Source organism: Episyrphus balteatus, chromosome 1, assembly GCF_945859705.1.
Source record: "Episyrphus balteatus chromosome 1, idEpiBalt1.1, whole genome shotgun sequence".
Taxonomy (NCBI): domain Eukaryota; kingdom Metazoa; phylum Arthropoda; class Insecta; order Diptera; family Syrphidae; genus Episyrphus; species Episyrphus balteatus.
This window is the reverse complement of record NC_079134.1, coordinates 75,670,065-75,694,619: the sequence shown is the minus strand read 5'-3', so window position 1 is coordinate 75,694,619 and position 24,555 is coordinate 75,670,065. Positions and strand designations below refer to the sequence as shown.

Genomic DNA, 24,555 nt, shown 5'->3' with positions numbered 1-24,555 from the left:
CAGAAACACCCAATAATACTGGATAAATGTAAACTAGCCAGTTTAATCGTCAAAGAAGCACATGCAGCTACACTACATGGTGGAAATTCGGTGATGGAAGCATATATTAAAAGAAGATACTACATAATTGGTATCAAAACACTAATAAGAAGATGTTGTCGTAGTTGTCCGATTTGTATTGATACAACAGTAGCGGTGCGAACCAAATAATGGGAGATCTACCAAAGCAAAGAACTACAGTTTCTCCACCATTTCTACATGTTGGGGTCGACTATGCTGGACCAATATTGATGCGAACATCAAGAGGTCGAGGACAGAAAGCGTACAAGGGCTACATAGCAGTTTTTGTATGCATGGCTACTAAGGCCATTCATTTAGAACCAGTGAGTGACCTTACAACAGAAGCATTCAGGGCAGCTCTAAGAAGATTTTTTGCAAGACGTGGCAAAAGTGCTCATATATATTCAGACAATGGGTCTAATTTCATTGGAGCGAATCGATGTTTAGACCAAGAATTCAAGAACGCCATCAAAAACAACGCGTCACTCGCTTCAAGGTTAGCTGAAGACAAGGTGGAATGGCATTTCATCCCACCCGCAAGTCCTCACTTTGGAGGGCTTTGGGAAGCAGCCGTCAAATCAATGAAACACCATTTAAAACGAATAATGGGAGAATCTAAATTAACATTTGAAGAGATGACAACATTGCTATGTCAGATAGAAGCAATATTAAACTCACGTCCCTTATGTGCGATGGGTAATGACATAGACAGCATTGATGTATTATCACCTGGACATTTTTTGGTGGGACGTCCTTTATTGGATTCCCCTGAATCAGGAGAACTTGAAAAAATTGGGTCCCTAGATCGCTGGAAACTGGTGCAAAAATTAAAACGAGACTTTTGGCAAAAATGGAAGGACGAATACTTGGTGTCTCTTCAAAAACGTACCAAGTGGAAGTCTGAAAAGAAGAATCTGGAGGAAGGTGCAATCGTTATTATAAAAAACGAAAATACCCAACCGTCGAGGTGGCCCATGGGACGCGTTGTTGAATTCCACAAAGGGTCAGACGGCAATGTACGAGTCGTTACACTAAGAACAAAGGACGGACTCTACAAAAGACCAATACATAAATTATGTCCACTCGAGACTTCTGAAGAAGAATCGGAGAGTAAAATTTCACAGCAAACATGCCAGCTCACCCGTTTAAAAGAATATAATGGATCAAAAAACACACAAGTTAATGGAATTAAATTTTTGATGTTGATGTTATTAGTATTAATTGCATTTGGACGAGCAAAGAGTTCAACAACTAATATGAGCACAACACCTGATATGACAATTAAAAACTTAGACGAAAATGTGGGAATTTACTTAGACCCAATCGGAAAAATGGATGTGGTGGCATCAAAATGGAGACTTGTAGTTTACTACGATTTAGATTCATATATTGAAGAAACCAATAATATTTCAAGCTACATAACTAAACTACAAGACAAGTGTTCAAAAATGTTCTACTTCAGCGAGCAGTGCAGTTTAATAACAGCAAACTTAAAGAGAAGATATGAAGTACTGTCTGAAAACAACAAACTATTAATAATAACCAACAGGGTAAAAAGAGCTCCACTTGAATTTGTTGGTTCACTCTACCACATTTTATTCGGTATTATGGACAGTGATGACAGAGAATCCTTAGAAGAAAACATGAAAAATCTTTTGGACAACCAGCATGAACTGGATGGCTTAAACAAGAGGCAAACATCACTGGTAAATGCTACAGTAAATGTCTTAAAGAAAACGACAGACGAAGTAAACGACCAATTTGTAAGAATCAATGGTCAAATTAATGAAATACGCAATACGACACTTCAAGCTCATAATGCATACAAAGCAGGAATGATATTTCAGTTAGCAGCAATGCAACTTGATGCAATGTTAAGTGAATGTAATGATGTGCAAATGGCAGTTATAAGCATCCTCATTGATGTTAATAATCACCATATAAATCCGTTGTTATTAAAACCATCCCAACTACAAGAAGAGATTCACAAGATTCGGAATAAAATCTTAGGGAAGTTTCGTTTACCTGGTGATGGTACAAAAAATGGATTGAAAGAAACATTTCGCCAAATGAAAGCGAGGGGATTCATACTTGGCCGGCGTTTAGTAATAGACGCGGAGATTCCACTACTTCACTCAGAAGCATCGGACGTTTTTCGGGTAATTGACGTGCCAATACGTCAGGGAGATATTATTGTGACACCAAAAATATACACCGAAATACTTGTCTTCAACTTCCAATTAGACGCATACAATCTAATGAGTCAGGCACAACTAAATCTCTGTCTAAAAAACGAAGAAACGCACTATATTTGCCATGGTAATTGGCCATGGAAAACTGCAGCAGATGGATCATGTGAGATATCACCAATAAAGAAAGCAAAAACAGCAAGCTGTCATTTTGAACGAGTTGGTCAGCAAGACAAATGGATTCAGTTGACTAAACCAAATACATGGTTGTTTAAACAATTTACGACCACGGCTATTCATATAAGCTGTGGAAATTCTGAGCACAAATTGGTTAAGCTTCCAGCACAAGGGCTTCTAACATTAAGGCCACAATGCACGGTTAGATACAACGGAGGTTTCCTTACTTCACCGCAACAAGTTAAGTCTGAAACCATCAGCCATTTCGAGGAACAGACGATATGGACGAAGGCACTGGACGAAGTTGCAGAGGAAAGAATCAAACCTATACAGGCAACGATAATAAACAACAAAAATGAACTACTCAAAATTCAACGAGACTTGGAAAGGTTCAAGAGGGAAAACATTCACCTTAAGGGCTTGGACCTTCACCACATAAGCGGTCACAGCGGATTTATATTAAGTTGCATTTTGGTTATTATTTTAGTAATCTATATAGTACGAGGCATAATATTCAGGAAAAGAATTGTAGCCCTTTCTGTTGGCCCGCAGAATGTTCAAACATTATGAACATAACAAATCTATAGATAACCCAATGTGTATGTGAAATAAAGATAAGACAGATTACCCTAAGCATACACTGACGGTTATCTACAGATAAATTACATAAGTAAGAATAGATAGATAAGAACATAGACATTAAGAATAGAAGATAAGACTAGAAAATTGTATATATATAGTAGGAACGTAGTGAAATAAAATTAGTATTCATTCGACTTACAACCGAGTTTTACTCAATCAATGACTGCATTCACAAAAGATTGCATTCTTTTACAAGCCTGACATTCAGTTACACAATTCCAACAAAAGATTGCATTCATTGACTTACACTTGAGACTTAGACTTCAAATTTTGCAATCACCAATCATTTTCCATGAAATGATTGCAATCTTTTTTTTTACCCAATCAATTGACTGCATTCAAATGATTGCAGTCTTTTGGGACTGCATGCAGTCTTTGCATTCTTTTTGCAATCTTTCCATTCCTTGGCAGTCTTTGCATTCCTTGGCAGTCTTTTGCATTCATTTGCATTCTTTAGCATTCCTTGGCAGTCTTTTGCATTCATTTGCATTCTTTTGAATTCTTTTGCATTCTTTTGCATTCTTTTGAATTCTTTTGCATTCTTTTGCATTCTTTTGAATTCTTTTGCATTCATTTGCATTCTTTTGAATTCTTTTGCATTCTTTTGCATTCTTTTGAATTCTTTTGCATTCTTTTGAATTCTCTTGCATTCTTTTGCATTCTTTTGCATTCTTTTTGCATTCTTTTTCCACACCCATAACAAACGAATGGATTTCACAAAATTTTTAACATTTTTTTTATTTCAATAATGAATTTGATATTTGTTTTAAGAATTAGTATCATTGTATGTGCAGAAGTAAGGAGTGTAAATAAAACAAAGTTTTGAGTCTGGGTAAACAATTTTATTTATTATTTAACCCAAAAAAAACTTAATATATTTTTTTACTCAAAAACCACAACTAAAAAACCCTCATACATTATAATCATAGGAAAAACAAACAAAACAAATTCATTACATTAAATTAGCTGTGCTGAACAACAACAAAAAAAAAAACCTCTTGAAAAGTATATTTTGGTTCTTGTGGCAAAAGCCTTGTTGACCAGTGTAATTAAAATATTAGAAATTTTTGGTTTTTTTTTCAACATAAACTGTTCATTTTTAAAGATCAGAATGACACACATGCAGTGTTTTTCTTAAAAACAACTAACTGTGATTTTGATACTTTTTTATTGAATAACTTTATATTTTGACTAATATATTCGGTTAATTTAATGTAAAGAATTTGTTTTTTTCTGTTTTTCTATGTATTTATGCATAAAGGTTTTTTAGTTGTGTTTTTTTTTTTTTTTGAGTTAAAAAATATAATAAGTTCATTGGGTTAAAAAATAAAATTGTTTACCTGGACTGAAAACTTTGTTTTATTAACACTCCTTACTTCTTCACAGTCAATGACTATATCTGAACTTTATTCTTAAAACTATCAAATTCATACTTGAACTAAAAAAATGTTAAAAATTTTGTGAAATCCATACATTTGGTGTGGTTGTGGCAAAAGATTGCAAAAAGAATGCAAAAGAATTCAAAAGAATGCAAAAGAATTCAAAAGAATGCAAAAGAATGCAAAAGAATGCAAATGAATGCAAAAGACTGCCAAGGAATGGAAGGATTGCAAGAAGAATGCAAAGACTGCAATCATTTGAATGCAGTCAATTGATTGGGTAAAAAAAAAAGATTGCAATCATTTCATGGAAAATGATTGGTGATTGCAAAATTTGAAGTCTAAGTCTCAAGTGTAAGTCAATGAATGCAATCTTTTGATTGAAGTCATTAAAGATTGCATTCAAAAAAGATTGCAATTTTTTACAACTCTGATGAGACTCGCTATTGAATATGGGTCTGTTCTGTTCCCACTCATGTCGTGAGGGGAATGTGACCTTATAGTTTTGGGTGAAGTTATATCTTGGGAGACAATTGTCTACTAAAGATATTTTAAGTAATTCTTCCCTATTTAATTCAGTGAGAATATCAGAGTGAATTATCTTGGAATTAGAGTTATCTTCTGCGATGAGCCTGTAGCCGTTGACCATGGCTTCTTTCTTTAGGAGGAGATGGAGTGGTGGTAGATCTGTGATAACTTCTAACGCTGCTGTGGGAGCTGTTCTCATTGCTCCTGTAATATTTATACAAGCTAGTCTTTGTAGTTTATTGAGCTTGGCTTGTACTGTTTTTTGTTTTGTTTTATGCCACCAGACCGGTGCAGCGTATGTTATAATTGGTCTGGCAATGGCTGTATAGAACCAGCGAGAGATTTTGGGGTTGGCACCCCAGTTTTTACCAGTTAGACATTTGCTGGTCCATAAGGCAGTCCTGGCTTTGACAATGGTTTTCTGTATATGAGAGTTCCAGTTGAGTTTTTCGTCTAGGGTAACCCCTAGATATTTAACTTCCTTTGAGAATTCTATCGCTTCACCGAATAGAGTAGGCTTTATAAGTTTGTGTTTGTTTCTTTTTCTGGTGAAGGCGACTATGGTACTTTTTTTAGGGTTGACGTTAAGTCCAACTTTTAGGCACCAGTTTGCGACTAGATTGAGTGCTCTTTGTAGAAGATTCGAGATCGTGTCTTCGAATTTACCTTTAATGAGGATCACAATGTCGTCAGCATAGCCCTGAACATGAAATCCAGCATTGCTAAGTATGACAATCAGTTAATTAACTACAATGGACCACAGAAGTGGGGAGAGAACCCCGCCTTGAGGGCATCCTTTTGCAGCTGTGATTCTGATTTTGTCATTGCCCAGTGTGGCATTAATTTTCCTGTGACTAAGCATATGTTGAATACATCTGCATGTGGTAGGATCTACCCCTGTGCTGAGGATGCAGCGTTGTATTTGAGCATAATCAGTGTTATCGAAAGAACCCTCAATGTCTAGGACGCAACCTATTGCAGTCTCTTTGTCGTTAAGGGATTTATCAATCCGCATTGTTAATTCCTGAAGAGCAAGCGTGGTTGATTTTCCTGGCTTATTGGTTGTTGTCAAGAGGTGTTGTTTTCAATGGCCCGTCCCTGATATGCCTGTCTAGTATCTTTTCCATTGTTTTCAGGAAGAATGAGGTAAGAGTAATTGGTCTGAAGGATTTAGCTTGGTCAGTTGGTCTTCGTCCTGATTTAGGAATGAATTTGACCGTTACTTCCTTCCAGCTTGTTGGTAAGTAACCCCATGCGTAGCTTGTTCTAAATATGTTTATTAGCATAGGTGTAATTAACTCATTTCCTTTCTGAAGGAGTGCTGGAAAGATTCCATCTTCTCCGGGAGATTTATATGGGTCGAAGGAATTTATTGCCCATTTTATATTTCCCTCATAGAACATATCCCTTGATCTTTTCCAGTCCTCTCTGTTTGGTCTGGTAAGCCTGAACTGGGGAGAAGGACTAGATAGATCTGAGGGTATGACTACAGAGTTTGGAAAGTGAGTGTCCGTAAGGATTTGTAACGTATCTGGACCATTTTCCGCACGCGTGCCATCCGTGTTTTTTAAGAGACCAATATGATTAGTGTGCTCTTTAGCGAGAATTCTGTGGATACTTTTTCCATGATTCTCTTTTGGCTCTTCTAATCTCTGTATTGTGGTTGGTTAGAGAAGTGCGGTATGAGGTCCAGTCTCCATTGCGCTTGGCTTTGTTGAATAGTTTTCTGGTCAGCGTTCTTAGCTTTGAGAGCTTGGCATTCCACCATGGTGTTTATCGTGTGCCTGATTTAGTTTTCTCTGGGCATGCGTTATGGTAGGCAGTGGTGATTGTTGCATTAAGACTGTTGCAGCTTATTTCGAGGCTGTCAATGTCTCTGATGCTGTTTGGACAGTTTCTGGGCAGTAGTCGTCCCAGTTCGTCGCTCTCGGTTGTCTGTACGTTAAGGGGAGTTTTGATTCTATACATATATCAAAACAAATTTGCCGGTGATCTGACATTGATGTTTCAGTCGAAACATGCCAGTTTTGTATAGCATTACCTATGAATGAAGTGGATAGGGTGAGATCAAGGACTTCTTCCCTGATTCTGTTCATGAAAGTAGGGCTATTCCCATAGTTTAAAATTTCAAGATTATTTTTAAAAATGAATTCTAGAAGGTACTCACCCCTTTTGTTTATGTTGGAGCTGCCCCATACAGTGTGGTGGGCGTTAGCATCACAACTAATGATGATTCACCAGCCTGTTCTGCCACAGTAGTCTATAAGATCCTGCAGTGGTGTGAAGCTTAGGTCGGCAGAATCCCCTGCCAGGTAGGCTGAGCAGATGACAGCTTCTGACCTACCCTCCGAGGTGTGCAGCTGGATGATAGCTGCAACCATGTCCTTGTTGGTGTACTGTGTAATAGGAATGGTTATTATAGATTTATTTATCATAATGCAAGCTCTAGGTCTACCTTCACTACTAGAATCATAAATTAGCTCACCTGATAGGCCTTTTATCTGGTCTTTCACTATGTAAGGTTCCTGGATAAAGGCTATATCAAGGTATTCCTTATTGAATCTGTGGCTTAGTACTGCCGAGGTAGCCTTCGCATGCTGCAGATTAATTTGGATACACCTCAATCTTATAGTTATTGTTGAGCGGGTTTACTGGCAGGAGCGCCAGTATCAGTTCCAGGTGCCGCGATAGAGTTATCCCCAGGGGTCTCATCGGTCCGAGATAAGTCTTCAGACGTCTTAGACTTCCTGGGGTTGGCAACTTCTACCGTTGACCCACTGATTGTAGGAGCATCTATGTTTGCTTCCTCTGTTGTTACAAGGTCCTTAGAGCTATCGCCCTTGTTGCTTCCTTGCGTGCCAGTGCCTTCCTGTCTTGAGTTTGCCTTGATCCTAATTTGGATCTGAGAGAAGTTCAAGAACAGTTTGCACTTTGACTTCAGAATGGAGTCCTTGGATTTCTCATCGACAGAGAAAGTGACGTGATAACCGCCACTTTTTTCTTTGATTATCCTGAGGACTCTCCATCCTTTGGTGTTTAAATCGGTGTTTTGTTTTCCAAGCCGATTTAGAAAAATGTCTTTGGTGAGATTTTCATCTTCCGGGACATAAGTAACGCAAACGTGTTGCTTGGGTATATCGTTGCCCTGAGTGACACGTAGTTTTGCGCGACCTTACATTGGGCTGTGGCATGCCGATAGGAGCCCCCTGATGTGCTTGGTCTTGATTGATTAACTTCTTTTCCATGGTTGGATACAGTTTTGGCGGCACTGCTGGGCTTTTCTTTACTGGTATTTGGGCTGAATCTGGTCTTCTCGTGAGCACGATGCTTCTTCGAGGCTGCTCCTGCAGGGGAGTTGTCAGCTGACCGTTCCCTTTTGCCCTTGTTTGTTGGCTGCACTGATGTGCCTGCCTTCTTATCTGCTAGTATTTAAGCGTATCTAGCCTTTTCTCTGCGCCTGGCTTCTTCGGGCTCAATGCCGTCTCTGATCTGCGCAGCTATACGTCGCTTCTGAGCCCCAGTGAAATAATCTTTCTGCTGGGGCTTGTTGACGTGTTCGATACCCTCAATCATAGAGCTTGGACCTTGTGGTGCCTGAGCATCTAGATTGCCCTTTGCATTGGGAACGGGCACGGCTCCTGTATATGGGGGTGGTTCGACGAAATTCACGTCCATATCAGTCCCTGGTGAGCGGAGTAGAGCTTCTTCATCTGACTCCGTTATTGTGTTGTCAATCAGTAAATGATTTTTGTTTTTGGTTTTGTTTTTTTTTCCATTTGAATCCCACGAGTATGGCGAGAAATATTAGGTCAACTATCTACAGAGCTCCCATGTAGAAGTAAGGCTAGTTACTATGCGAGGTCGCCCGGTATCGCATAGGGACAGTACGTTCGCGATGCACATGTTTTGTTCCCTGGACCATTCAGTCCTCATAAAATTTAAATCTGTAAAGGCTAAAATCAGAGGTTGAAAAAAAAAATAAAAATGACTTTAAGCCTTAATTTAAAATAAATGTTTTAAATATAAGAAAAGTCACTCAAATTATACAAGAAAAAATAACTTTTAGGTCGAATTCATTCATTCTCTAAAATTAGAAAACTGTTTAAAACATAATTTGGGGCTTATTATATTTACTAAAAGATCCATAAATAATGTGATTTTATTTGATGGATGAAGATTTTATTATGTCTCATACTTTTGCAAGGTCCACAAAAATAGAAAAGCTTGTAATCATAATCACCTTCGTAATTCTTTTATTATTTTTTCAATTTCCTACTCGGGAAGAAGAGCATGAGTAGATGATAGTACAAGATTAACCAAAACATCGACAACCAGCTCCGACGGAACAGATCTAGTAAAAATTTAGTTGGATATAGGGATAAATGACAAAAATCGGTAAATACTATGTTATTTAATTTCTGAATTCTTATTTTGTTGGTTATAAGCAGTATATTAGTTCGACAAAAGGGGATATTAAATATTGTGTAATTGTTGCGACTTCAACGAACTGGGCAGAGAATGTTTAAATTGCTCAATAGAAAAAGACAATCTATTTTATTTACCACAAATGATTTACTAGCTACTTGCTCCAAAATGTTACCTGCGCACTACAGGCATATTTGCAAATGTAAATAAGAGAAAATTCAGCAAACAAAACCATTTTCGGCTGCTCATGCCTTATTCTCTTTTAAAATTACTGCTCGCCTGCACTTAAGTAAATACATTTTTTACTTTTCAGATAGAGAATGTCCGGAACTTTCACAACCTCTAATTGGCACTGTGTCTATAGCCGGTCGAAATTTTGGAGCTTCTGCAAACTATGCATGTCCAAAAGGATATCATGTAGTTGGATTGGAAAGTCGGTTATGTCAGGCTGATGGAAATTGGGCGGGCGTGGAACCTGCGTGCAAACAAAACAGTGAGTGCTTTAATCATGTTTTCGATTCCATTTCTTAAGTGGTATATAATTGCATGATCATTTTACTGTTCTTTGAAAATAAATATAGATTATTTCTTTTACATACTTTTTATTTTGCATTTTTACTTGATAATTTTACTTTATAATTTTGCATGATTTACATTTAACATTTTATTTTTATGATTTAAGTTTTACTTTTTATGATTTCATATTTAATACATTAAATTTAAGATTTTTCATTAAATAAAGATTTCAGAGTATAGTTTTTTAAATAATATAATAAACTTTTAATCTATTTTTAATATACCTTTAATGCAAGTTTCATGATGCCTTAAGCCTTAATATCATAGGCGTAGCTAGGATTTCATTTCGGGGGGGGGTTAGCTCAGACCAAACAAAATTTTTTTTAGAAATCACAATACTTTGTATCAACTATATGTAACTGCAGTCGATTCTAAATCCCGCTAAATCAAATAGTCATTTGAACTGTGTAGAAGCGAAAAATTTGCCAATATCCTTTTTAAGTATTTTTAGGAGAGGAATTCGTAGTTAAAAGTTTAAAAAAGCCTTGCTTACGGTAAACGTAATTTAAAAATGGCCGAATATTCAGCGGCATCTCTAGTTTTGTAGCTACAAAGAGTGATAAGTTGGTTGATATAAATTGCGAGCGTTAGCAACAAGAAAATTTTTTTTAAGAAACAAATTTTAACCAATCTAAGGCTTTATAAAATAAATTATTTCGTACAATTTAATATATAAAACATTGAAAAATGTACTTTTTCTTGCACTGAAATTTTGTAGCAGAAAATTGATAGGTACATTCTATCTATTGAGTTCTAAATGAAATTAGCAATACTTAAAAACCAAAATTTTAAATAATCCAAGTTGTTTGACATGAGCTAATTACACTGGTCAACAAGGTTTTTGTTACAGAAACCAGGGTATACTTTTCTATAGGCTGAGCTCGAATCCGAAGTCAGAAAAATTCTATCACATCACGTTTTGGAGATATTAACGTTAGAAAATTGAAAATGCCGATTTTTACCAGTTTTCAAAGTTATTTTTTAGCGTTTACTTATTTTTTTTTAAATTAAATTTGTAACAGTTTCTAAAAGAATTGTGTCAAAATTTGAAAGCGATTGGTACAGAACTTTTCGATATTTGCTATTAAAAGCAAATAAATATGAGATGCCCCAAGCACTTTGATTTCAAGTTATGATTTCTCGAGGAAGAAAATAGATATTTAAAAGATTTAAACGGATTTAGAGAGACAAAACTTAATTCTTTTAGAAACTGTTACAAATTCAATTTAAAAAAAATAAGTAAACGCTAAAAAATAACCCTGAAAACTGGTAAAAAGCGGCATTTTCGATTTTCTAACGGGAATATCACAAAAACTTGATGTGATCGAATTTTTCTGACTTCGGTCAGCACACAAAAAACCTATAGAAGAGTATACCCTGGTTTCTGTTACAAAAAAGAAGTTTAATTTTGTTGACCAGTGTTATACTTCACTTTGAAATTTAACAATAAACTAAAATTGTTTAATATATATAATTTGAAACAAAATAATAACGAAATGTTGTAAATACAGTGCTTTGCAAAAGTATAATCGCACCAGTGGCGTAGATAGGGGGGGGGATCAGGGGGATATATCCCCCCCATTGGGATCGATAATTGTGCAGTATAAACAGTCATGAATAAATAAGTTGAAGAAGCGCACTTTGAAAAAAAACGCTTTGGATTTCGAGTTCTTGATTAGCTTAAAGGTTATAAATATGGTTTACCAACTTTCGTTGCCATTAAGTCGGTGTTTCAAAGAGTGAATTTAGACTTGGTCCAAGCAATGGAGCTCGCTAAAGATTTAAGGGATCAACTAAAAATTAAACGGGCAGAAGACGACTCATTTTCGAAAGTTTTTTGTATATGGGAAAAATTAGCTGAAATCCTTGACATAGGCGTTAAACATAAGAGAATAGTGAAGCGTCAAAAGAATTGTTCGAACCCTTCGGTTCAAAGTACAGTAAAGAATATTTTCGTGTTACTGTTTTCAATCTTTTTCTCGATTTCTATGTAATGGGCCTTGGAGAAAAATGTACAAACCATGAAAACACACTAGAAGGGTTTCCGGTTCTTTCTAAGGATTCTTCGTCTGAAATAGACAAAGCAGCTAAAAAATTTAATGAAACTGTTGAGTTTTACCAAAAACTAGACCACATAAAATAGAACAAAAACAATAAGATTTCCTTATAGTTTTCATCCAAGAAGGAAATATTATTTAAACAATCGGGATTTCCTAACTGTTTTACCGACTTCCAAAAAGGAGGAGTTATTCAATTCGTCTGTACTTTTTTTTGTGTTTGTTTTTGTAGGTATTGAAAAGCTGGTGCCTGTTCAGTACTATTAGAAAAACCATAAAACCCAGTTTTGATCCATGGAAGTCGGTTTTGTTTTTTTAATAAAAAAAATACGATCATGTACGGGACCTATTCCAACTTACTATAGAAATATTGGTCACAATTTTTGTTCTAGTGCCAAGTTGGAAAAAATATGAAATTTTTACAAAAAATTTTGAAAGAAAAATACTTCCTCTATGAACTCATTGAAAGCGCTCGAAAGCTGCACCGAAAAAAGTTGTCCTGGTATTTATATTTTATTAAAGATATTAGCTACACTGCTGGTTTCTACGTCAACTACCGAAAGAACTTTCTTCAATTTAAAGAGAATAAAAACAATACAAAGAAGCATTATTAAAACATAAAAAAAAAATTGCGAACTAGATCTATCCCCCCCCTTAGCAAAAAGCTATCTACGCCACTGAATCGCACCATATAAAAATGCTATTTATATAAAACCGAGTATTGCAGCGACACCCTACTATTTTTTTATTAAAGGGGATCAAAAAACAAGAATATTGAGAAGAAGAAAATGTCCCGTTACTTTCTCTTATAATTTTTAGAAATAAAAACAAGTTTTTCTTCCATTGCAAAAGTATAATTGCATTTTTTTATTTTGAGTATGGCCAACAAGGTTTTTGTTACAGAAACCAAGATATACTTTTCTAAAGGTTTTTTATGTGCTGAGCTCGAATCCGAACTCAGAAAAATTCTATCACATCGCGTTTTTGAGATATTCCCGTTAGAAAATCGAAAATCCCGCTTTTTACCAGTTTTCGAGGTTATTTCCTGGCGTTGGTAGGTACTACAGTCTCTGACAAAATCGATACATTTATTTTCGCTTACATACTGGATTTAAGGTTAACATAGAACAAAAGTGGGTAATAAGCAACTGAAGATATCTCGGACAGTAGAAAAGATGTCTGAAAGATTTAAATAGATTTAAGGGTAATATTTCAAAAACGAGATGTGATCGAATAAGTCCGTCTTTGGATTCGAGTTCGGCCACCGAAACCCTTTGAAAAAGCATAGTTTAGTCTCGGCACCAAAAACCCTGCATAAGTACTTGTGGTATTTAAAGGGTTCTTAAAAGAGCATTTTAAGGTGTTAACATAGTGCTTAAGGAAATGGTCAAAGAGATAAAAACTCTTTGTGATGGACCAAACAATTTTTGTTTTCCTTTATACAAACTTCATCGACAGCTTCTGCAACGATGTGAAATTGGTAGTGATTTTAAGGGAGATTTTCATATAGGTAATCAAATCACTAAAATACAAAAACAAATCATTTAGTGTTGCACATATTAGACTTGTATATGTTTATAATATAGGTATCTTTTGATTTTATGAAAAAAAATTTCGGGGGGGGGTTAAACACCCAAACCCCCCCCCCCCCCTAAATACGGCTATGCTTAACATACCGCCACCTTTGAATAAGTCTAGGGTTATTCAATTATTTTCAATAGGTAATGATTCAATTCGATGAATAGTTCTTCGGAGGACGCCTCTTTTGGTTTTTAACTCTATGACACGTACTTGCCCATCGGCTCCAGGAATTACTTTAGTTACTCGCGCAAGCATCCATTGTTGGGTGGAATGTTGTCTTCAGATATCCAGACTAAAGTTCCGACTGTTATGTTAGGTGATTCTGACCATCATTTTTTTCTTTGTTGGAGACTTAACAAATACTCCTTTGACCATAGTTGCCAAAAATGTTGTTTCAAAGCGGAGATTTGTTGACACCTGTCTAAAAGAGATAATTTTTAAAGTTAGTACCATAAGGACCAAAGATTGGCAGTTCCATAAGTGAGCTGGTGTAAAGGCTTTTTCTTCACTCGGGTCTGCTGATAGAGGACACAAAGGCTTTGAATTCAGGATAGCTTCAACACAGGCTGTAGTCAGTTCCTCGAAAGTCAGTAATGCGGTGTTTAATGAGCTCACCAAGAGTTTCTTCGCCGATTTGATCGCCGACTTTCAAAGGCCCCTAAAGTGAAACGACCGAGGTGGAGCATTAGTTTTAAAGCTCTGGACATTAAAATGGCAGGGAAAAACAGAGGCGGGTAATATATTCCACATTCGTGTGGTGCGGCTAAAGAAAGAATCTCTGTATTTTACGGTACGTCCGAAGCTGGGCTTATGAGCATTCCCAGAAGCGCGAGTATTACGGTTGAATTGTTTCAGGGGAGGAATGCAACTAGCTATTTTATCTGAACATTGTTTATAAAAATAGCGATAAAACAAGGAGAGACCATACACATTACGTCGCGTCGGTGGTCTAGGGACGCAATTGTCTCAGTTATCGATCCATCATGAGGACATAATTTGAAAATAGAGCAAGATTGGTGGAGGTGGATCTTCCCCCCACAAACCCATGTTGGTAAGGCGATATTATTTCTTTGAGCCAAAACGATTAGACCGAGAGCCCAGAGCAGATTTTGGGAGTTTTTGGATAACCGAAAATGGGTCATATGTATGTGTAGGTAATAGCGTCCTGATGAAGAATTCGAAAGTCTGGCAGGTTTATTTCACGGCATTCTATGGTTTATGGGGAGTTGAAAAATGCATTTTTTCCGATTTATGTGTCGAGTATATAACCACTTAAATTCATATAGAGCCGATAAAGGGCGATACCTTGATTGCAAAAAGTTCGGTCCCAGACGTTTTATTCGCGGCATTACCCTTGCCAGACGTCCTTGAAGATTTGCGAAATAGCGATTTTCATACAAAAGTCAGAATATTATTTTTTGCAAGATATATAACCGTCTGGTGGTACCTCTTAAAAAATTACCACTACCCATTGATAAAAAAAAATTAGTGCCAGACGTTTAAATCACGGCATTACCCCCACCAGACGTCCTTAAAGAGTCGCGAAATAGCAATTTTCATACAAAAGTCAGAATATTATTTTTTGCAAGATGTATAACCGTCTGGTAGTACCTCTTAAAAAATTACTACTACCCATTGATAAAAATAAAATTAGTGCCATACGTTTAAATCACGGCATTACCCCCACCAGACGTCCTTGAAGAGTCCCGAAACAGCGATTTTCGTACAAAAGTCGCTATTTCGGAACTCTTCAAGGACGTCTAGTGGGGGTAGTGCCGTGATTTAAACGTCTGGCACTAATTTATTTTTTATCTGGAGGTAGTGGTGATTTTTTAAGAGCTACCACCAGACGCATATAAATCTTGCAAAAAATAATTTTCCGACTTTTGTATGAAAATTGCTATTTCGCGAATCTTCAAGGACGTCTGGTGGGGGTAATGCCGTGATTTAAACGTCTGGCACCAATTTATTTTTAATCTGGAGGTAGTGGTAATTTTTTAAGAGTTACCACCAGACGGTTATACATTTTGCAAAAAATAATATTCTGACTTTTGTATGAAAACCGCTATTTCGGGACTCTTCAAGGACGTTTGGTGGGGGTAGTGCCGTGATTTAAACGTCTGGCACTAATTTATTTTTTATCTGGAGGTAGTGGTGATTTTTTAAGAGCTACCACCAGACGCATATAAATCTTGCAAAAAATAATTTTCCGACTTTTGTATGAAAATTGCTATTTCGCCAATCTTCAAGGACGTCTGGTGGGGGTAATGCCGTGATTTAAACGTCTGGCACCAGTTTATTTTTAATCTGGAGGTAGTGGTAATTTTTTAAGAGTTACCACCAGACGGTTATACATCTTGCAAAAAATAATATTCTGACTTTTGTATGAAAACCGCTATTTCGGGACTCTTCAAGGACGTCTGGTGGGGGTAATGCCGTGATTTAAACGTCTGGCACTAATTTTTTTTTTATCAATGGGTAGTAGTGATTTTTTAAGAGGTACCACCAGACGGTTATATATCTTGCAAAAAATAATATTCTGACTTTTGTATGAAAATCGCTATTTCGCAAATCTTCAAGGACGTCTGGCAAGGGTAATGCCGCGAATAAAACGTCTGGGACCGAACTTTTTGCAATCAAGGTATCGCCCTTTATCGGCTCTATATGAATTTAAGTGGTTATGTACTCGACACAAAAATCGGAAAAAATGCATTTTTCAACTCCCCAAAAACCATAGAATGCCGTGAAATAAACCTGCCAGACTTTCGAATTCTTCATCAGGACGCTATTACCTACACATACATATGACCCATTTTCGGTTATCCAAAAACTCCCAAAATCTACTCTGGGCTCTAAGACTAGATAATTTATCGTATACAATCTTTTCAAAAAGTTTAGGTATCGCTGAGAGTTTGCAGATCGGGCGATAGTTTGATATTTCCTGTTTAGAACCTGATTTGTGTATTGGACTAATGAAGGATTTCTTCCACTCAGAGAGAAATTCTCCTTTAGAAAGAGAATTATTAAAAGTAATTGTTAAAGGTTCAGAAAGAGCAGATGCACATTTTTTTTAAATAACTGGAGGAATTTCATCTGGACCAGCATTTTTATCGCAGCTTAAGCTACGTAATGTATTTTCAACTTCATTTGCACTTATAGTCAAAAATCCAATACTTAGTGGAGTTTCGGAAATAATTGTTTGTACAGGATATCCCTTTGGAGAAGTATAATTTGATTGAAAATAAGCTGAAAAAACATTACAAATAGATGCAATATCGGAGTATGTGTCACCCATATACTGCATTGTTTTTGGTAACCCATTACATTTTTTTTTATTTTTTATGAAAGACCAGAAACTTTTACTATTATGCTTTAATTCTCTCTCTATTGAATATATATAATTGTTATAAAGAAACTTATTTAGAACATTGTATTCTCTATCCAATTGGGTATAGCTGAATTTAAGAAAAGAATTATCTAATGAATTTCGATATAGCTTATAAGCTTTGTTCTTTTTATTGCTAAGATTACATAACCTTTTATTGTACCATGGAGGTTTCGAATTACATTTAATAGGCAATTTCGGCACGAATGTATTAATTGCACTTTTCAACGAGTCAGTAAAAAATTTGTATGAAACCGATAAATCAGAATAATTAAGCTGAGAATTCCAGTTAAATTGAGACATATAACTCACTATGCCCTGAATATTAGCCTTGTGGTACATTAATTTAAATTTATTAGAAAATTTATTTTTAAAATATTCAATATATTCAAAACAAATAGATAGAGCTTTATGATGTGTTGAATTCGGAGCAATAGGAGAAATTGAATTACTAACGGAGCTTTTTAACTCCTTATCAACAAAAATTAAGTCGAACAAGCGATTCAAATCGTTTTTACAATAATTTACCTGGATTAGATTGTGACACAAAAAAGAGTCAACAACCTCCGTTTCATAATCCAACTTTACATTATATGGAACTAAATTAAGGTCATCCGAATCATTTATCCAATCTACGTTGGGCAAATTAAAATCACCAAGAATCATTACACTTTGATTGTCTTTAATTTTAGATAAATAAAATAAACAATTGTTTACATGAACTTTGTATAATTCTAACGAACTTTTAGGAGGAATGTAACTAATAATTAATATGATTTCAGATTGATTATTAAAATTTACTTTGACAATAACTTGATCAATATCATATGAAGTGGGAGCACTGGTGACATGTGAAAGCAGCTGGATGCAAGAAAACGTAGATCGAATAGCAAGTAACACACCCCACCTCGTACAAGTCCAGTGGTGTGTGAACAACGATCTTTGCGGAAGATGTTGTAATGATTTGTGTTAAAAATTTCTGTATTATGATGAGCATCAGTCAACCAGTGCCTACGTTCTGTAACTCTCGCATCGAGAAATTTCTCGCATGAAACACGCAAATCGGAACAAAAATAATGTGAATCGACACAAAAATCATTTTCTCACATTCGCTTGTTTCTATAAACAAAATTTTCTCGACTTGAAACATTTCGGAATAAAAATGTTTGAAAGACTGGAAAAATGTGAATAAAACTGTGTCTGTAAGAAAATTATCGAAATAATTTCTCGATTGAACTGCCAAAATTACTCACAAGCAAAAAGGATGCGAGAAAGTAAGATATTTGAAAAAAAAATTGATATTCTTGTATTAAATGTGAGATGTTAGTTCTGAAAAAGTGTTCACGGTTATTTATTTTTGTATCAATTAAATTTTTAAAATAAAAAAAAAGAATATTAAAGAAAAAAAAAGAAAATATTTCATGCCCTAAACGTGACTTGAACTCGGTACCTTCCGCTCGCTGACCGACTGCCCTACCTTCGGACTACCGACCCTTGGGATATTTTTTTGTAAAACTATGTGTATGACCTTTGATGGCCAAAGGTAAAAATATTTTCCCTTTTTTTGACAGTTTCCAATAATTCCAATAGAATAAAAAATTTATAGGGTTGCTTCTCACATCGAGATACAGACACAGGTTATTTTTGCAAATAGAGAAACGTATGGAATTTTTGTTTCACAATTTTTCGATGCGAGAAGTTCTCGACTAAGTTACAGAACGTAGGCACAGGTTTCAGTTATTGCAATAAAATCATATTGTTATGATGATGACGACAGAAACATTTGTTGTAATTTAGTACGCATTCCACCTATGTTTTGGTAATAACCAAAAAACTGACTGAGCGGAAGAAGTGTAGAATGGGAAAGAGAAGATTGAGAGTATGATGTTGTTTTTGTTGTTTGCGATGATTGTCACTGAGAAGGCTGATGTGGCGATTGAAGTGACTCTTGTTCTTGTAATTGCATAGATGGTGCAAGTGAGGGTGGAGGTGCAGTTGATATTGTTGTTGGTGGTGGATTAGCAGTTGGTGTTATTGTTGTTGTTGGCGAAGTGTTCTCGATTTTTTTATGTGTGATAAATTCTTTTACTTGAACAAAGGAACCCCATACAGACGGGTTAAGAACAAGGGAAAGTTTATGTGAAGGTACACTGAGTTTAAAAGTAATGAATTTAAGAGTCGATAAATCTGCATCTTTTGTAATGAGAGCATAACATTTTAACTCTTCCTTTGGAATATTAGTTTTTTGGGAGATGCTATCAACAATGTCACTAGATTTAGTATTTTTATCGAATCTTGACAAATGAAGCCATTTTATATTTGGGAGAGCACAGAGAGAAGAAGGGTCACTTCCAAAAATTGTTTTTATTCTTGAAACACTTTTGTTGTTTGTTGGTACATTTTGCATGTTGTTTATATATGGAGAATTCTCCTTGATTGGTTCAAGAGTAGATAGAAAGGCATTTGATAGATTTGACGATGATGAAGGAGGTAGCGATGATGACGATAGTGATGATAATGATGATGAAAATGTTGTGCACAAGATCGAGGGAATTCGTTTCGCCGTTTGAAGCAAAACTATAAATCGTTAAAGAAAAGATAGAAACGAAATTTGAACGATTTTGAATTTACAATTTTTTTTTTTACAAAAATTAAACTTATTATATTTTTTTTTTTTTTTAATTTAACCAAAAGTGAATCAAAACTTACTTTTTTCTGTCTTTTTTTTATAGAAATCTTATGTCGAATTTGCTGGTGGTTCAATAAAGATGATGTATGTTTGCAATTGTTCGGATGCGAAACACAGGTTTATGGTTTCTTTGGGGTTGATTACATAGAATCTCACTGGAAAATAAGTGTGCATGATCTGTAGTAGGGGAGCCCGAGATGCTAAATTTGCAGTTACTCGAGCGTCATGGGGACCTATTGGATTGCGAAGATTAGGTTCTAAAACGAAAGAAAGTACATGGAAGTTTTCCATTTAAGTGGGGAAAAGAGCTTATAAGCACTTTAAAAAAATGTAAAAAAAACTGTCACATTGAAATACTCGAGCGCGTCAGATATTAATAGGGTATACTCGAATTGACTTTGTAATAGCCGATAAATATTAATCTGACGATAAGACAGTGGTGGTTGGCTAAAAAAAGCTGTAGAAAAAATAAAAAAAAAAGTTATTCGAGCGTGTCAAATTTTGAGAGGGCACGTTCAGTGAACTCCAAATAGTGTTCAATTTGAATAACTGACAATTTGGACGTGGCCTACACTTATGAAGCATTTTTGAAAATGTAAAAAAAAATTGTTAACTTTAGTTACTCGAGCGCGTCAGACTTTCCTACTGTAGGTTCAGCTCGATGTCAGAGTCACCCTAAATGATAATCTGACAATTATTTAAGGAGTATTCTAATCTGACAATTTGAAAAAAAAAAAAAAAAATAATGAAACAGTTTTTGAATAAAACAATCTTTTTCGTTTCTTCTGGTTATTACTGGATGTGATACAAAATTTGCATATATATGTACAACTTCTACATATTATATACAAAGGTCGATCAATAAATTAATATTCATCATCACTGGATTCGTCTTCCAGGTTGGTTTCCACTTCTTCAACTTCGACGTCATCTCTTGTTTCTGTAAGCAAGATTGGTTATGATACCTACTTGATAATCTTTCTTTCGTATGATATTATGTTGTTAAAAAGTAAACGTAGCTGAATTCAGAAGTTTTGCTCGTCTGATCTTTTACGAAAGAAAAACCTACCCCAAATCCAAGAACATTACGTAATGACCAGACGATCAGAGCTTCTATATTTATTGAAGATGGGATTTTGCCATAAAGTTAAGAATGTCACGTTATTCCTCGATATACAAAAATTTAAGTATTAGACCGGTCTGGAAATTCTCCGGTCATGAATTCCATAGAAAACGCCTTTTGGAGCTTATTCCCTTTGGCACGTTCTTTTTATCAAATTTAATGAATTCTTTACATTTTTTTAAGTCAATCCGTATCCACATAATAAGTGAAAGTAAACGAGGCAAAAAAAATTTAAGATATTTCGACAAACACATTAAAAATTCAGCAACATGAACCAATAAATTGTATTTTTTTGAACTGAACGTTCATGCCTTATCGATGTTTTTGGCTTAATTGCCACATGAAAACCATCAGATTATATGTTTTTTTGTGTTCCTGATTAAATTCCCTTCAGAATAAAAAAAAAAATAATCACGCTCGAGTATTTCGAGGTGACGTTTTTTATTTACAAATTTGTGCTTCTCCCATTTTCTTATGCCACGCTCAAATTGTCAGATTATTGAAATATGCACTTTTCTGGATGTACTTAACCTACCATTCCTTAATCTGACGCGCTCGAGTATTTCCGAAGATCGATTTTTTTTTAACTAATCTGACGGGTTGTCCACAAAGAACACCACTGTATCAAGCTTTTTTATTTGGTAGGAGTACATTACTGAGTACAAGCTTTCTCCCATATGATTTTCTGAAGCGCTCGAGTAATGTGCGAAATCCCTTCCTGGGCTCCCCTACTACTGGGACTAGTTAGATTTTTGGGGCGAACTATCTCTCTCATTGATGAGTTGAGATGATGGATTTCCCAGTAAGTTCGGTTTTGGACGGTGGATAGTGTTGCGTGATGGATGCAGAGTTTTTAATTTTAAAGTAAATGCACTTCAGATTGCCAATAGAGAACTGGAGGTCTTAGTTTGGCGAGATTTGTGCACAGAGTTTTTCACTTAAGTGGACTTATGACTTCAAATACGTGTATTTGGCCACTTTTTTGCAACCAGGTTAATCGTGAGCCCCTCAGTGTTTTTGCTTGAGCTTTCGCTGTAGTGACTTTTTAGCGTTCAGTAGCTATAATTTAAACCTAGCTTAGTTTATTTTGCTAAAAATGTGTTTCTTTTTATCACCACTCAATTCACTAATTGACAAAATATTATTTGGATTGTTTATTGTATCGTTTAGAATTAAACTTTGCACTTTTAAACTATTTTTTAGATTTAAGTTTATTTTAAAAGATAATGGGTACGACCGACGCCACACCAGAATTATTTTATATATATTAATTGCCTCGGGGCTCACCTTTATTCTTAATTGTCCAAAAGAATTATTCCAAAAAGAAGGATTTTGCGTTAAGCAGGTGTATTTATAGTCCCTTGGACCAAGCTCATAAACCTTACTCATACATACACACGAAAGAAACATGGACGTAAATTGAAACTTCCGTTTTGTTTCTCCCGTAAAGGATTTTGACTATAAAATTTTTTAGTTTAGTGTAAGACAATTTTGAATTTTTTTAAAAATAAGTGTGTTAAAATTCACAACCTCTGGGTCAAAATCCATTAAAACTCATTATCTCAAAAATCTTTTTTTTTTTTTTTGTATTGGTTCGGCTTTTCGATTCACATGTTCCAAAAAACATCAAAAAACAGCTGTGTCCTTGAAAATTATTTTTGCATAATTTATGCAATATAGTATATGAAAAATCACAAGAGTTTTTGTGATTTAGCTCTTATTTGAGCCTGAATTTAACACCTTTTAAAAAAACTTTAGAGATTAAACTTTCAAAAAAACGAGTTAAATAAAACGACGTGTTTAGAGTGCGGTAACTTTCAGTGGAATGATTTATTTTCCGTTTTCTTTTTCTTCTTCTTTTTCATCTTTCTTTTAAAGTGAAATAAATATGGCCGAAAGGCGCGGAATTTAAATATTATAGCTGTTAAGTTCTAGTTCACAATAGTTAAATTGGATTTTTAGTATAATTCAAATTTTAATTCAAAGTAATTTCAAACTATATTTAAAATTCATTTTAGTTCATTTTAATTAATATAATTCAAATTAATAGTTATTAGTAATAATTCAAAGGAAATTCAGTTTTTCATTGTTACAATGACATTTGTCAAAACAGTATACCTCATGTTATATTTTTTTTATAGCTAAGTATTCCACCTGATATTTGTTTCATTTTTGTACCCTATCATATACATAAGTCGCTCCGTAGCACGATGGGTAGGGTAGGCACGACACATCCAACCAACAACCCTGGTTGAAATCTCCTAATTTCTTTTCGTTTTCTCTTACTTTTTTCAAATTTATTTTTTTTTTACGAAAAAAAAAAAATAAAATCATATTATACAGGGTGATTCAAGAGTAATGTGCCAAAAAGCTGGTGCGTGTAGGTTGGTTCGAGACACGAAAAAAATCGTATGGGAGGGAAGGGTCTATTCCCCTTCGTTTAGCGAGGAGGGGCAATTTAAAAAAAAAATGACTTAATTTGGAAAATAAATTATTAAAAATCAACGGTTACACCTACAACAACGTGCTATACCTTTTTGTAAAGCCAAGTCTTTGTCTTTTACAAAAATTTTAAATAACGCCATTTTATGGTACAGTTTTTGAAAAATTAGTTTTCAAAATCAAAATTTTGAAAAAAAAAATTGGAAAAAAAATTTCAAACTAAAATTAGTTTTCAAAATCAAAATTTTGAAAAAAAAAATTGGAAAAAAAATTTCAAACTAATTTTTCTCAAAATTTTATGTAATTAAGTACTAATTAAGTTTTTAAAATTCGATGCTCTTATTTGTTTTTAAATACAAACAGAAAACCGGATTCCAAAATATTTTGTCATTTTCGAGAAATTAACAAAAAACCAAAACTATTTTTTTCTAAAAAACCTCTTTATTTTCTGTTTTCACGTAGCAGGACTTTTCGATAAATTAATTTATGAAACATTTACCATTCGTCAATTATTTTTTAAACATTCAGACTTAAATAAGGATACAATAAAGTGACACAGTATTGGATTCACCCTGAATTGATGAACTTTTTTCATTGATAACACCTGAAAACTTACCCCCTTCGGGTAGGGGAAAAGAAAGAATATACCCGAGGTAGGCATGCCTGTCGTAAGAGGTGACTAAAATCCACCCTCCGTATACTGAGAATGACGTATACAAAAATATGGAATGAATAAAACAGAAAGATATAGTACCCCAGGTGGCAATTCAGATTTTCTGGAAAATCCACCCTCTTCGGAGGTTGGCTCTAAGGATTCTGGGGAGAGCCATTATTCCAATTTGAACACTTGATAAATCCGTTTTCAAGAAAACCTATGATAACGCGATCACAACCACCAACATCGAGTGCAACCGGGCAAAAGAGTCTCCCTAAACTACCAGAGCGTGCAAAAGAAGACTCAGACAAAAAAGATAGTCTTGAAAAAGACAACAACGATCTTCGTCAAAGACTCGACGAAACATTGAAACTCTATCAAGAGTTGAAAGAAGAATTCAATTTTCTAAGAATTGAAAATGAGGCCTTAAAGAAAAGCCATCAAGAAATCGATCTTCTCCGCAAGGAAAATGATATGTTAAAAAAAGCTCAAATACTTAAAGAAACAAAAACAGCTCCACAGCAAGTGGTTATTCACGAATATAAAACAGACGAAGAAGAGCTAAACGTGAAACGGAAAGATCCTCCAAAAATCCAAAAAGACGTACAAAAAAACGTAAAGTTTTCTCCTCACCAGAGGGTGCTTCT

At 35.0% G+C, this 24,555-nt stretch overlaps 1 protein-coding gene across 7 annotated transcripts in view; it reads left to right on the top strand.

Moving 5' to 3' along the window:
• The window catches only part of LOC129905200 (protein lev-9-like), a 560,766-nt gene that overhangs the window by 47,864 nt on the left and 488,347 nt on the right, over positions 1–24,555 (top strand). For all 7 annotated transcript variants that reach the window (XM_055980622.1, XM_055980627.1, XM_055980625.1 and 4 more), the window contains exon 3: positions 9,714–9,893. In XM_055980622.1, the coding sequence (XP_055836597.1) occupies positions 9,714–9,893 (180 nt within the window). The remainder of the gene's footprint in view (positions 1–9,713; positions 9,894–24,555) is intronic.